At 42.6% G+C, this 12,075-nt stretch overlaps 1 protein-coding gene across 1 annotated transcript in view; it reads right to left on the bottom strand.

The window, feature by feature from the left end:
* The window catches only part of Prpf6 (pre-mRNA processing factor 6), a 72,174-nt gene that overhangs the window by 32,934 nt on the left and 27,165 nt on the right, over positions 1-12,075 (bottom strand). The window contains exons 10-11 of the mRNA XM_036183616.1: positions 7,232-7,350; positions 6,264-6,482 (exon numbers count right to left, since the gene is read on the bottom strand). Of these exons, the coding sequence (XP_036039509.1) occupies positions 6,264-6,482; positions 7,232-7,350 (338 nt within the window). The remainder of the gene's footprint in view (positions 1-6,263; positions 6,483-7,231; positions 7,351-12,075) is intronic.

Below are 12,075 nucleotides of genomic sequence, written 5' to 3'. Positions count from 1 at the left end.
TTATTGGGAGCGAGATGTGGGGACAGAAAAGTCTGCCTACATACTACACAAAATGAAAAAAGGTGACAGTATGAAATAGGGTTGTAGTTTGTGGGACGGCTACCCACCAACCCCACAGTTCCCCAGAGATTTCTTGAGTGAGAGCAGCAAGAAATATCAGATAGAAGGATGTAAACAGATAGAAAATACAGGATAGCCTCGAGAGGGCCTGGAATCTATTCCAATGAGCCCTGTTTCTGCCCAAGGGTATTTATAGAAACAAAAGACACCCCCCCCCAGCACAGCCAAGTGTAGACCATCTCAGACACCTGCACTCAGGCCCATGGTCCAATCATCCCCTCTATGCAGACTTGCTGGGTAAAGCCACTAGGAACATGAAAATGGGCTCCCACAGTAGTTCAATGTAGAATGTTTGCCTAGTATACAAAGGAACCAGGTTTGTTCCCAAACATTATTATAAAAAAATAATGAGTGAATCTAGGCCTCACACTTCGTAAAGAGGCATATAGACTAATAGAATAGAACTGAGTTGACGAATACATCTTCAATATTTACTATCAACTGATTCTCCATAAGGGTGCCAAGACCACTCAATGGGGCAAGAATAATCACTAGCTACCAGGGTTTGGATCAGTGGTTAAGTGCATGTATTGCTCTTCCAGGGTCATGTTCAATTCCCAGCAACATTAGGCAGCTCATAGCCACTTATAACTCCAGATACAGGAGACCCAATATTTGGCCTCTGTGGGTGCCTACACTCATGTCACATACCCACTGTGGGGTTTAAAATGAAAATGGTCCCCAAAGGCTCATATACTTGAATACTTGGTCTCCAGTTGGAGGCTGATTGGGAAAAATTAGGATGTATGGCCTTTTTGGAAAAGGTGTGTCACTGGAATCAAAGTTCAGGTTTCAAAAGCCTCCTGTCATCCTCAGTATACTCTCAATGTTTCCTGCTTATAGACTGGGATGTGAGCTCTCCTCTATCATTCCTCCTGCCATGCTCCCCACCATGATAGTGATAGACTCCTATTTCCCTGGAACGTAAGCCCCAATTAAACACTTCCTTCTATAAGTTGTCTTGGTCATATATACATGATAAAAATAAAATGACCATTAAAAAAACTTCCACTAGGGCTGGAAAGATGGCTCAGCTGTTAAGAGCACTGCCTGCTCTTCCTGAGGTCCTGAGTTCAATTCCCACGAACCACATAGTAGCTCATAACCATCTGTAATGAGATCTGGTGCCCTCTTCTGGCCTGCAGACAAACACTGTATACATAATAAATAAATCTTTAAAAAACACTTCCCCTAACCTCTAAGTAATCATTTTTTTCTCTACAAATTTCCTTTTCTATTTTACCTTTAATTTTTTTGGGAAAAATTCTTTGGGCTTTTCAAGGTAGGGTTTCTTTGTATAACCCTGGCTGTCCTGAAACTCGCTCTGAAGGCTGGCCTCAAACAGAGAGATACATCTGCCTGTCTCCCAAGTGCTGTGATTAAAGGTACTCACCACCACTGAAAATGTATACCAATGGCTGGAAAATATAAACCAACAGGATCATATAATATATGGTCTTGAAGCTGGGCATGGTGCTACACAGTTTTAATGCTAGACTCAGGAAGCAGAGGCAAACAGATCTCTAAATTCAAGAACTGGCTGGTCTACATAGCAAATTCCAGGCTAGGCAGGGTTACATAGTGAGATCCTATCTAAATAAACAAACAGCTGCTTTTTGCTTAGACTGTTTCAAGGCTCATCCATCACAGATGAGTTGAAATCTTTAACCCAAACTAGGCATGGCAATACAATGCCAATAGTCCTAGTACTCAGGAGGCTGAGGCAGAAGAATCTTGAGTTCCAGGATGGCCTGGGCTATACAGACCCTGTCTTTAAAAACAAGAATCTAAGTCCTATGGTCTCTAGAGTTTCTGACTTTTATATTTAGTTCCATGATTCCTTTTGAGTCCTTGTATATAGTTTCGGATAAGGCTCACCTATATACCTATATTCTTCAGGGGATATAGCTCAGTAGTAGAGTACTTTCCTAAAATACATGAGGCCTGGATTCAATCTCCAATATCACACACAGATAAAAGATGAATTTTAAGGGTTGGGGATTTAGCTCAGTGGTAGAGCGCTTGCCTAGCAAGCACAAGGCCCTGGGTTCAATCCTCAGCTCAAAAAAAAAAAAAAAAAGGAAAAAGGAAAAAGAAAAAAAAGATGAATTTTATAGTATTTCCTGTGTATATGTAATACTGGAGATTCAACTCTGGGCCTCACACACTAGATAAATGTAAAATAGGCTTTATCCCCAATCCTATAACATTATTTATAATTTAATAAACTATCAAAATTAAATTCTAGCACTGGTGAAATGGCTGAGTGGGTAAAGATACATGCCACCACCAAGCCTGACAACCTGAGTTCAACCCCCAAGACTCACATGGTAGAAGCAGAGAACCAACTATCACAAGCTGTCCTTTGACATGCCACTGCGGGCACACCCATAATAGATATAATTAAAAAAGAAACTCTAATTTTAAAATTAATAGTACATCAAGGTTCTGTGAACAATGCCTCCCTTCAACAGAGGAGGTGATATCTGAAGACACATTGAACAAAAATTTTCCAAAGAAGCCTACTGAGGAGCTGCGGAGATGGTACAGGGTAAGAATGTTGTGTAAGTATGAGGACCTGAGTTCAAATTCCTTCCAAGCACCCACATAAAAAGCTGGGCATGCCCAGGTGTGAAAGTGCACCCCTTTAATCTCAGCACTCCAGAGGCAGGCAGATCTCTGAGTCCGAGGCCAGCTTGGTCTATAGAGTGAGATCCAGGACAGCCAGAGCTACACAGAGAAAAACCCTGTCTCATAAAGCACCCACACACACATGCTAGAGCAGGGAAACTCAATGTCTTCCTCTAGCATCTAAGTGTGTCAAACATATAAATCTGTAAAACACACACACACACACACACACCCCAACAACAAAAGAAGTACAGTAAACTCAAACATAAGAAACATTATACCAAGGCTAATCACTAAAATCAATGATGACAATGGACATGTGCCTTTAATCCCAGTACTAGGGAAGCAGAGGCAGGCAGATCTGTGAATGAATCTACACAGTGAGCTCCAGGCCAACCAGACTGCATAATGAGTCCTTGTCTCAAAACAAATAAGGCAAAGAAATAACACTAATGATAACAACAATAATAATAGGCTGGAAAGAAGGATCCGTAGTTAAGAGCACTGGCTGTTCTTCCAGAAGACCCTGATTCAATTCCCAGCATCCACATGGCAGTCCACAACTGTCTATAACTCTAGGTCCAGAGTATCTGATGCCTTATTCTGGATCTGATGCATTAGGCATGTATATGATGCACAGACATACATGAAAGCATACTTATACACATAAAACAATAAAATACTTAAAAATAAAAAATAAAGCAAAACAAAGGAAAAGAAAAAAAAAAAAAACAATGATGAAAAACAAAACAACTGCCAGAGGTTCAGTGGCACATGTCTGCAATCCCAGCACTGTTGCAAGGTATCTGATCATACTGTGAGCCCCAAGATTATGTTACTTACTGGAAAAACCTGTTTCTAGTTGTTGTGTGGCTCAGCCCTAATCCAAGAGCTTTCTGCTTATTGTAAAGAAGATTAAGTCAACCATAAGTAAAGGGCAAGTAGCCAGTTGACAGGAAGTGAAGAAGAAAAAAACCAGGTAAAGTAAGAGGGAGGCAGGAACACGGAGAGAAAGATGCACAGGAAGTAGAAGGGAAGGACACTGAGTTGGAGGAGCTTTGTTTGAGACGGCATAGGAGAGGCCCTTTCTGTGACATCAGTGGAGAAGGAAGGTCAGCTGGGTGCTTTCTCTGCCTCTCTGAGCTAGCAGGCTTTCACCTCAGGATCTGCCTCCAGAATCTTTATTGGTAAAATCAAACAACTGAGATTTTGATAAAAACAAAACAGTACTTAGGAAGCTGAGGCAGGAGGATTGAGTGTTCAAGGCCAGCTAGGGGTATACAGTAAGATCTTTGCCAGATTTTTTTTTTTTAAAAAGACAACAGTATTGACAGAGTAGACCAGATGTGAGAAGGCAGTGGTGCATGTGTATTGGAGTTACTAGAAGAAAACAGCATCAACCTAGGATTTTATATCCGGCAAACATATCTGTAATCTCATCACTACTATACCCAAAGAGGGGAGAATCTTCAAAAAGTCCAAAGGCTAGCTGCCCTAGAGTACACAGTACAGGGGCAAATAATGAGACCTTTCCAAGGTCAAAGGTAAGGGCTGTCACCCAAGCACTGTCTCACACACACACACACACACAAACACGCATACATTTCTTGTGTGTGTGTGTTTGTGTGTTTTCAAGACAGGGTTTCTCTGCATAGCCTCGAACTCACAGAGATCCACCTGGCTCTGACTCCCGAGTGTTGGGATTAAAGGAGTGTGCCACCACCACCTGGCACGCACACATTTCTTTATAAGACAGATGGAAAGAAAATCAAAATAAAAAAAATTTTTTTTTGAGAAAAGTTCTTAGTAGGTAGCCCTGGCTGGCCTAGAACTCACTATTTAGGGTAAAATGGCCTAAACCAGGTACTCTTGCTGCATAAACCACCATGCCTGGTGAAATAAAGGTTTTCTAGTCACAAAAAAGCTTAAAAAGGTAGCAAATGGACACACACACACACACACACACACACACACACACACACACACACAGTTATAGAAAATCTTCAAGGTAGAAGGGAAAACACAGCTATTAGAAACCTCAAACACAGTGGAACAGATTAACAAAAATGGCAGCACAGTTTAACAAACAAAAGACATGAAGGGCTGGACCCAGGAAGTCACATTTTGTTTCCTAGTGTGCTGGCTAGTTTTACAACAACTTGACCAAGATAAAATCATCTGGGAGGAGGGAACCTCAGTCAAGAAAATGCTTCGAGCCAGGTGGTGGTGGTGGTGGTGGTGGTGGTGGCAGCGGCGGCGAAGGCAGCGAAGGCAGCGAAGGCCGCCTTTAAACTCAGCACCTAGGAGGCAGAGGCAGGTATATCTCTGTGAGTTCAAGACCAGCCTAGTCTTACAGAGCAAGTTCCAGGAAAGTCAGGACTGTTATTTAGAGAAACCTTGTCTTAGAAAACCAAAAGGAAAGGAAAGGAAAGGAGAGGAAGGTGGAAAGGAAAGGAGAAACGAAAGGAAAGGAAAGGAAAAAGGAAAGGGGAGGGGAGAGGAAAGAAAAGGTTTCTAGCTGGGCAGTGGTGGTGATGGTGCATGCTTTTAATCACAGCACTTGAGAGGGAGGCAGAAGCAGACGGATCTCTGTGAGTTCGAGGGCAGCCTGGTCTACAGAGTGAGATCCAGGATAGCCAGGGCTTCACAGGAAAACTGTCTCAAAAAAACAAGAAGCAAAAAAGAGAGTAAAAGAAAAAAAAAAAATGCCTCCGTAAGATTGGGTTGTAGGCAGGCCTGTAAGGCATTTTCTTAATTAGTGATTGATGGGGGAAGACCCAGCCCAGTCATCCCTGGATTGGTGGTTCTAGGTTCTATAAGAAAGCAGGCTGAACAAACCATAAGGAAAAGACAGTAAGCAATCCAGAAACCCTTCATGGCCTTGGCATCAGCTCCTGCCTTATCTGAGTCCCTGTCCTGACTTCTTTTGATGATGAACAATGATATTGAAGTGTAAATTAAATAAATCTTTTCCTCAAGTTCTTTTGGTCTGTAGGAGAGGGATAGAGGTGGCTCAGTGGTTAAGAACTGGCTCCTCTTAGCCAGGTGGTGGTGGCACACACCTTTAATCCCAGCACTTGGGAAGCAGAGGCAGTTGGATCTCTGTGAGTTCGAGGCCAGCCTAGGCTACAGAGTGAGTTCTAGGAAAAGCTCCAAAGCTACCCAGAGAAACTCTGTCTTAAAAAAAAAAAAAAAAAAAAAAAAAAAAGAAGAGAACTGGCTCCTCTTTTAGAGGATCTGATTTCATTTCCCAGGACCTACACAGCAGCTTATCTAGTTCCTCTTTTGGAGCTTTGGAGATATGCATGCAGTTGAAAATCTATATACATAAAGTAAAAATGAAAAAAATTACATTTACTTATTACTCATTCAAGACAGAGCCCTGCCATGTAGCCTACTCAGGATGTCCTGAAACTTGCAATCCTCCTACCTTAGCTTCCTGAGTGCTGGTACATGTATGCAATACCAAAGCCTAACTGACTCTGTATTTAGAACACTGAGCAACAGCTTACCTGGATCCACTGCTCCCGGTTGATCTCCACACCATTGGCCCGCAGGGAGGTGATGGCACGGTCAATGATCTTCTCCACCATCTGAGTGTTCCCATTGGCCTCCTCAAGCTTGGCAGCTGTGATCCAGATGTGCCGGTCTGTAGGAATATTCTCACGTGCTTTATTTAAGACCTTGCGAGCATTTTCATATGTTTCCAGCCTTGCCAAAGCAAGCCAAAGCTACACAAAAAAGACATAAGGAAAAAAAGAAAAGTGTGTTGAATGCTAGTGGCACCAAGTGGTATCTTCCAGGCTGGATAGCAAGCCAGTCTCACTGACCTACAGCACTTCTACAGAGTGCTTTGTGAAAGTTCCCAGACTTACACAGAGCCTATAATCATTCTCAGGAGCCCTTTTCACTACACCAACTGTTCAGTTATGTTTCTGACACTGGTTATCACAAAAGGTTGATGGGACTCTTTTTTGGGGGGGTGAGGTGTGGGTGCACATTCACACTGAAACTAAAATAGTCTGCACATTTTAAGGGTGGAATGCTGCAGTCAGTACTCTGGGGGCATAAGAATTCCAGAGGGCTAAGCATCATCACACAACTGTCTGTGTACCCATCCTGCTCATCTTTTACCCTAGTACCTGCCATCAAGTCTGGCACAGTGCTTAGAACCTTTGATTTAAGAGTCCCATCATTTAATTCCAGCACTCAGGAGGCAGAGCCAGGTGGATCTCTAGTTCGAGGGCAGCCTGGTCTACAGAGCGAGTTCTAGGACAGGCTCCAAAGCTACATAGAGAAACCCTGACTAACTGAAGCCACCTGTTACCTTACTTAACAACTATTGTAGAATACCATTCTAGGTTTCACAAGGCCCTCTAATGCCAGGAATGGTAGTTTAAGTAAGCAGCATACATATAGCAGTCTCAGCCACTGGACTTGGCTTACAATGGGGTGGTGGGCCTGAGCCTGGCAGACTCACCTCCACACTGGTGGGACAGCACTCCACTGCTCGGCTCAACATGATTCTAGCATCTTCAGGCTCTTCAAGCTCCACGGCTGCTTTCCACAATCGAACAGAGTTTGGAACATGCTCAAGGGCTGGGAAAGATCAAATAACAAGAGATTTGTGTCAGGAGGACACTGCCAGTTGGGTAAGATAACCTCCCACAGTGATAATCAAGGGCTACAAACATGCCCATTTTGTGGGTCCTTTGATGTTGTGGTAGACAGAAAGACAGAAAGAAAGGAACAGTCAAAGGTCACTGAAGTTGTATCAGTAGGACTTGTCACATCAATACTATAAGGCTCTACTGAAATTTGAGAACAAGATGAACTAGTCTTAAAGAAGTCAAAACAACTGCAAGAGAACAGGCCATATAAGGGGAATGACAAGTCATCTAGGTTGAGGGTTACATGGGCATGTACTTATTAAGACATCAATCAAAGTGTATAGCTAAAATCCATATATAGTTTACTAAAAATATATTCTAAATGGCCAGTGTCAAAAAGACCGCCTGGCCGGGCGGTGGTGGTGGACGCCTGTAATCCCAGCACTCAGGAGGCAGAGGCAGGTGGATCTCTGTTAGTTCGAGGCCAGCCTGGTCTACAAAGCGAGTTCCAGGACAGCCTCCAAACAAAGCTACAGAGAAACCTGTCTCGGGGGGGGGGGGGGGGGGGGGAAGACCCCCTGATTAGGTTTTCCCTTAAGAATACCTGAAACTTCAAAAAAGAAGAAAAAGTCATAAGTAAACTTGGAAGGGACTCCTACAGAACAATGATAGGATACTCTGTAGAGTACTAGAATCTATGAATGTGTGCATATATATGTTTTATCACTAGATAACTGAGACAATGACTCATTCATTGGTCAGATGTATCACAGGTAGTATTGACACTCCACAGAGACAGTCCAGGTTCTTGGCAAGTTGGCAGTTTCACCATATTCCCAAAATATAATGTGACTTAAACTTGTGAATGACTTATCTCTGCAGTCTGCAAGTTTTTGGTGTGTGAGCTTACTCCTGACAGCCCCAGGACCTCATATACCCTCAAACCTGACTATATAACCAACAATGTCTATATGTAGTGAAGGATGACCTTAAACTCCTGATCCCCCTGTCTCTACCTTTCACAAGATGGGATGTGGCCCCATACCCTGATTATTTCTACAATTTTCTATTAGTTTTCATGTAGTGGTTGAATGTGGGAAACTGAAACTCAAGTGATACTGTGGATGACAGAGACCATCAAAAAAACTACAATGTAGCTCATTGGAATCAACACCAGTATCATCACCACCACCACCACCACCCACCCACCCACACACATACACTCAAATGTGTTCAAACATATGAAGTACATTAAAATATAGGAGTTCATGATAAATGCTAAAAAGAGAATATGAGCTAGGTATAGTGATGAACACCCATAGACCTGGCTACTTAGGAAGCTGATACAGGAAGATTCTAGATCAAACCAAACCTGGCTAAGTGAGACACTGCCTCTTTAAAAAAGATTTAAAATGTTAAAAGTTTAGGATGGCTGTAGCTCAGTAGCAAAGTACTTGACTAGCACATATCAGATCCTGGATTTAATACCTAGCATTATGAAAAAAATCAATCTTAAATCTTAAGTAAATAAATCTCATTAATGCTGGAGAGCAGCTTGTTATTTTGGAAGCAGGAAAAAAAAAACATAATAAATCAAGCACTTACTGAAAATCAGGGTAACTAAATTTTGATATAAGAAAGTTCTCTTTAGAATAATACTGGTAAGAACAGCAGAAAAAGTAACATAATTGTAACACCACAAATATCATTCCCAATGATTGCTCCAGATAGAATTCCACAAAGGCCCTTCAGCCACTGCTGAATCTCACCTCACAAAGGAGAGCAGAGAGAGAGAGCGAATTCAGCTTACACACACACACACACACACACACACACACACACACACACACACACACACATACCAACCACAAAGAAAAAAGAAAAAAGCCGGTTATGGTGGCGCATAACTTTAATCCTAACACTTGAGAGGCAGAGAGGATCTCTGTGAGTTCAAGGACAGCCTGGTCTATGATGAAATTACCAGGGCTATGTAGTGAGACTGTCTCAAAAAGCAAATATCAAGGGCTGGAAAATGGCTCAGTAGTTAAGAGCACTTGCTGCTCTTGCAGGGGATACAGAGTCAGTTCCCAGCACCTACATGGTAGCTCACAACTGTCCATCTGATGCTCTCCTCTGACTGCTGAGGATACTGCATGCATGTGGCACATAGATATACATACAGTAAAATAAAAGTAAATAAATAAAAATAAATCTTTGGGGCTAGAAAGATAGCTCAGTGATTAAGAGTACTGACTTCTGGGGATGGAGAGATGGCTCGGACATTAGGAGTACTTGTCCCTCGCTGGGCGCCTTTAATCTCAGCACTCGGGAGGCATAGGCAGGAGAACAGGAAGTTCGAATTCCAGGAAAGGTGTAGAGCCACACAGAGAAACCCTGTCTCGAAAAACAAACAAACAACAAACAAAGAGTACTGAGTACTTGTCCCGCTTCCAGAGATCTTGGGTTCAATTCCCAGCATTGGTATGGTGGCTCACAATCATTTGTAATTCCAGTTTCAGGGGATCCAACCCCCTCTTATAGCCTCCAAAGGCACTGAAATACATGTGGTACATAAACACACATGCAGGTTAAACACTCATACACATAAAATAAAAATGAGTAAAGAGAACTGACTGTTCTTTGACAAGACAGGTTTTGATTCCCAGCACCCACATGGCAGCGGGACAACCTTCTCTAACTCCAGCCCCAGGGGATCATCCTCTTCTGGCCTCTGTGGGCACCAGTCATGCACTTGATACAGAGACATACATGTGGGTAAAACACTCATACACATATTTTTTTAATTTTTAAAAACAAAACAAAAACTCTCTAAGGGAAGGACAGGTCAGGCCTAGAATCAGGAAGCAATAGCAATCATCTTAGCATTATCTCTGCTGGAGAACAAATCAGGAAGCCTCTCCCTAACAGGCCTGAAAAGCCTTAGAAATAATCCCTCCACCCTGCACAGCCAGGCTACCACCTCCATGATCACACTCCCCAGAATCCAAGTCAACTGGAAATGAACCCCAGAAAATGTGGTAGTGAAAAGGGAGTGGCCACAAAAACACTCAAGACCATTTATCAAACTGTGGCTGGGGGTTTTAGCAGTGCTTCCCTAAATTAGTAATGCCAATTAGCCAAAGTTCAGTGTGCCTTTCATTAAAGAACTATTTTCTGGGCTGAAAGAAGTAAAGCACTGATTCCTATTATACAAATCAAGACAGGTGCTAACTTTCTGCTCCTATTTGCATTATAAGGGACTAGTTCTGAGCATTCAATGGGTAGTTGACCTACATGCAGAAAACCAGTTCTGGCAGAGAAAACACATTAGATATGCAAGATCACCTGATTAGAGGAACCAGAAAACAGCTACACTGGCTAGTAACAGACACAGGCAACAAGCAAGGCAAACCTGTGTTCAACTCAAGAGCCACAGCCTTATCAGCCTATGAGACTTAGCTTATACACTCTATCTCTACTCAAACACATACTGAAAAAGAAGAGTGGAAAGCTCTTGCTATAAACGCTTTGACTCTACAAACAGACCTGACTGAGTCAGACCTGGGTGCTTATGCCAAATATACCACCTGCACAATTTTCTGCACAACACCCCTCTGACCAGCTTCTGTTCTGAAGCCAAGTTCAAAAGCGGCACTTGCAACAAGATCTGGTACAGAAGACAACAACACTTTTATGAATTATAGTAAACAATACACAAACTGCCTATAAATGTTTTTTCTTCTTTGAGATGACTCAAACAACAGTGCTTACTACTCTTCCAGAAGACCCAAGTTCAGTTCCCAGTACCCTTGTAAGATGGCTCTCAACTGCCTATAACTCTAGCTCCAGGGGATCTGATGCTCTTTTCTGGCCTCTGGGGACTCTTGTATAAATATGTGGATAGACAGACAGACAGACAGACAGACAGATAGATAGATAGATATACACACACAAATACTTTTTTTTTTGGTTTCTGATACAGGATTTCTCTGTATAGCTCCAACTGTCCTGGAACTTGCTCTGTAGACCAGACCAGGCTAGCCTCGAACTCAGAGATTCACCTGTCTCTGCCTTCTGAGTGCTGGGATTAAAGCATGTGCCACCACTGCCTGGAAATCTTTAAAATCTTTAAAAACCAAACCAAAACAAAACTGTATTTTAGTTGACCATGAATGGATAGCATATATTATTGCCTTACAGGTGTTGTGAGGTGCAGTCCAATCAGTGCAGGAAGAAATTCAATGACCACTTACTCAGGTGTGACCATCAGTGAGCTCAGACTTACACCAATGGGTACACTACCCTGTAGACACACCTTAGATCATGTCAAAAGGCCTGGCTGAGTACACTTCTTCCTACAGCCATCTTATCTAGCCTCCAGAGCCACAGCAGCAGGATGGAATCCAAACTGTCCCACTGGGAGGACAGTGACTCACATACTACAGAAAGGTAGGAATGTGGCCTCCAATCAGTGTGAGAATTCCCCTACTAGAGTCCTTCCCTTACAGAAGGGTCAAGGGCAGAGGCAACCAGCTCAGGAAAAAGGCCTAGACAATATCATCAGCATCTGAACTCTCACAAAAAGCCTGAGCAAAGGAGGAGCAAAGCTGCTCTCCAAGAAAATAAAACATCAGAAAGCAAAAAAAAAACCAAAAAAAAAAAAAAAAAAAAACCTTCGCCAGGCAGTGGTGGAGCACCCCTTTAGTCCTAGCAC

Source organism: Onychomys torridus, chromosome 4 (assembly GCF_903995425.1).
Source record: "Onychomys torridus chromosome 4, mOncTor1.1, whole genome shotgun sequence".
NCBI lineage: Eukaryota > Metazoa > Chordata > Mammalia > Rodentia > Cricetidae > Onychomys > Onychomys torridus.
This window is presented reverse-complemented; position numbering and strand designations above follow the sequence as displayed.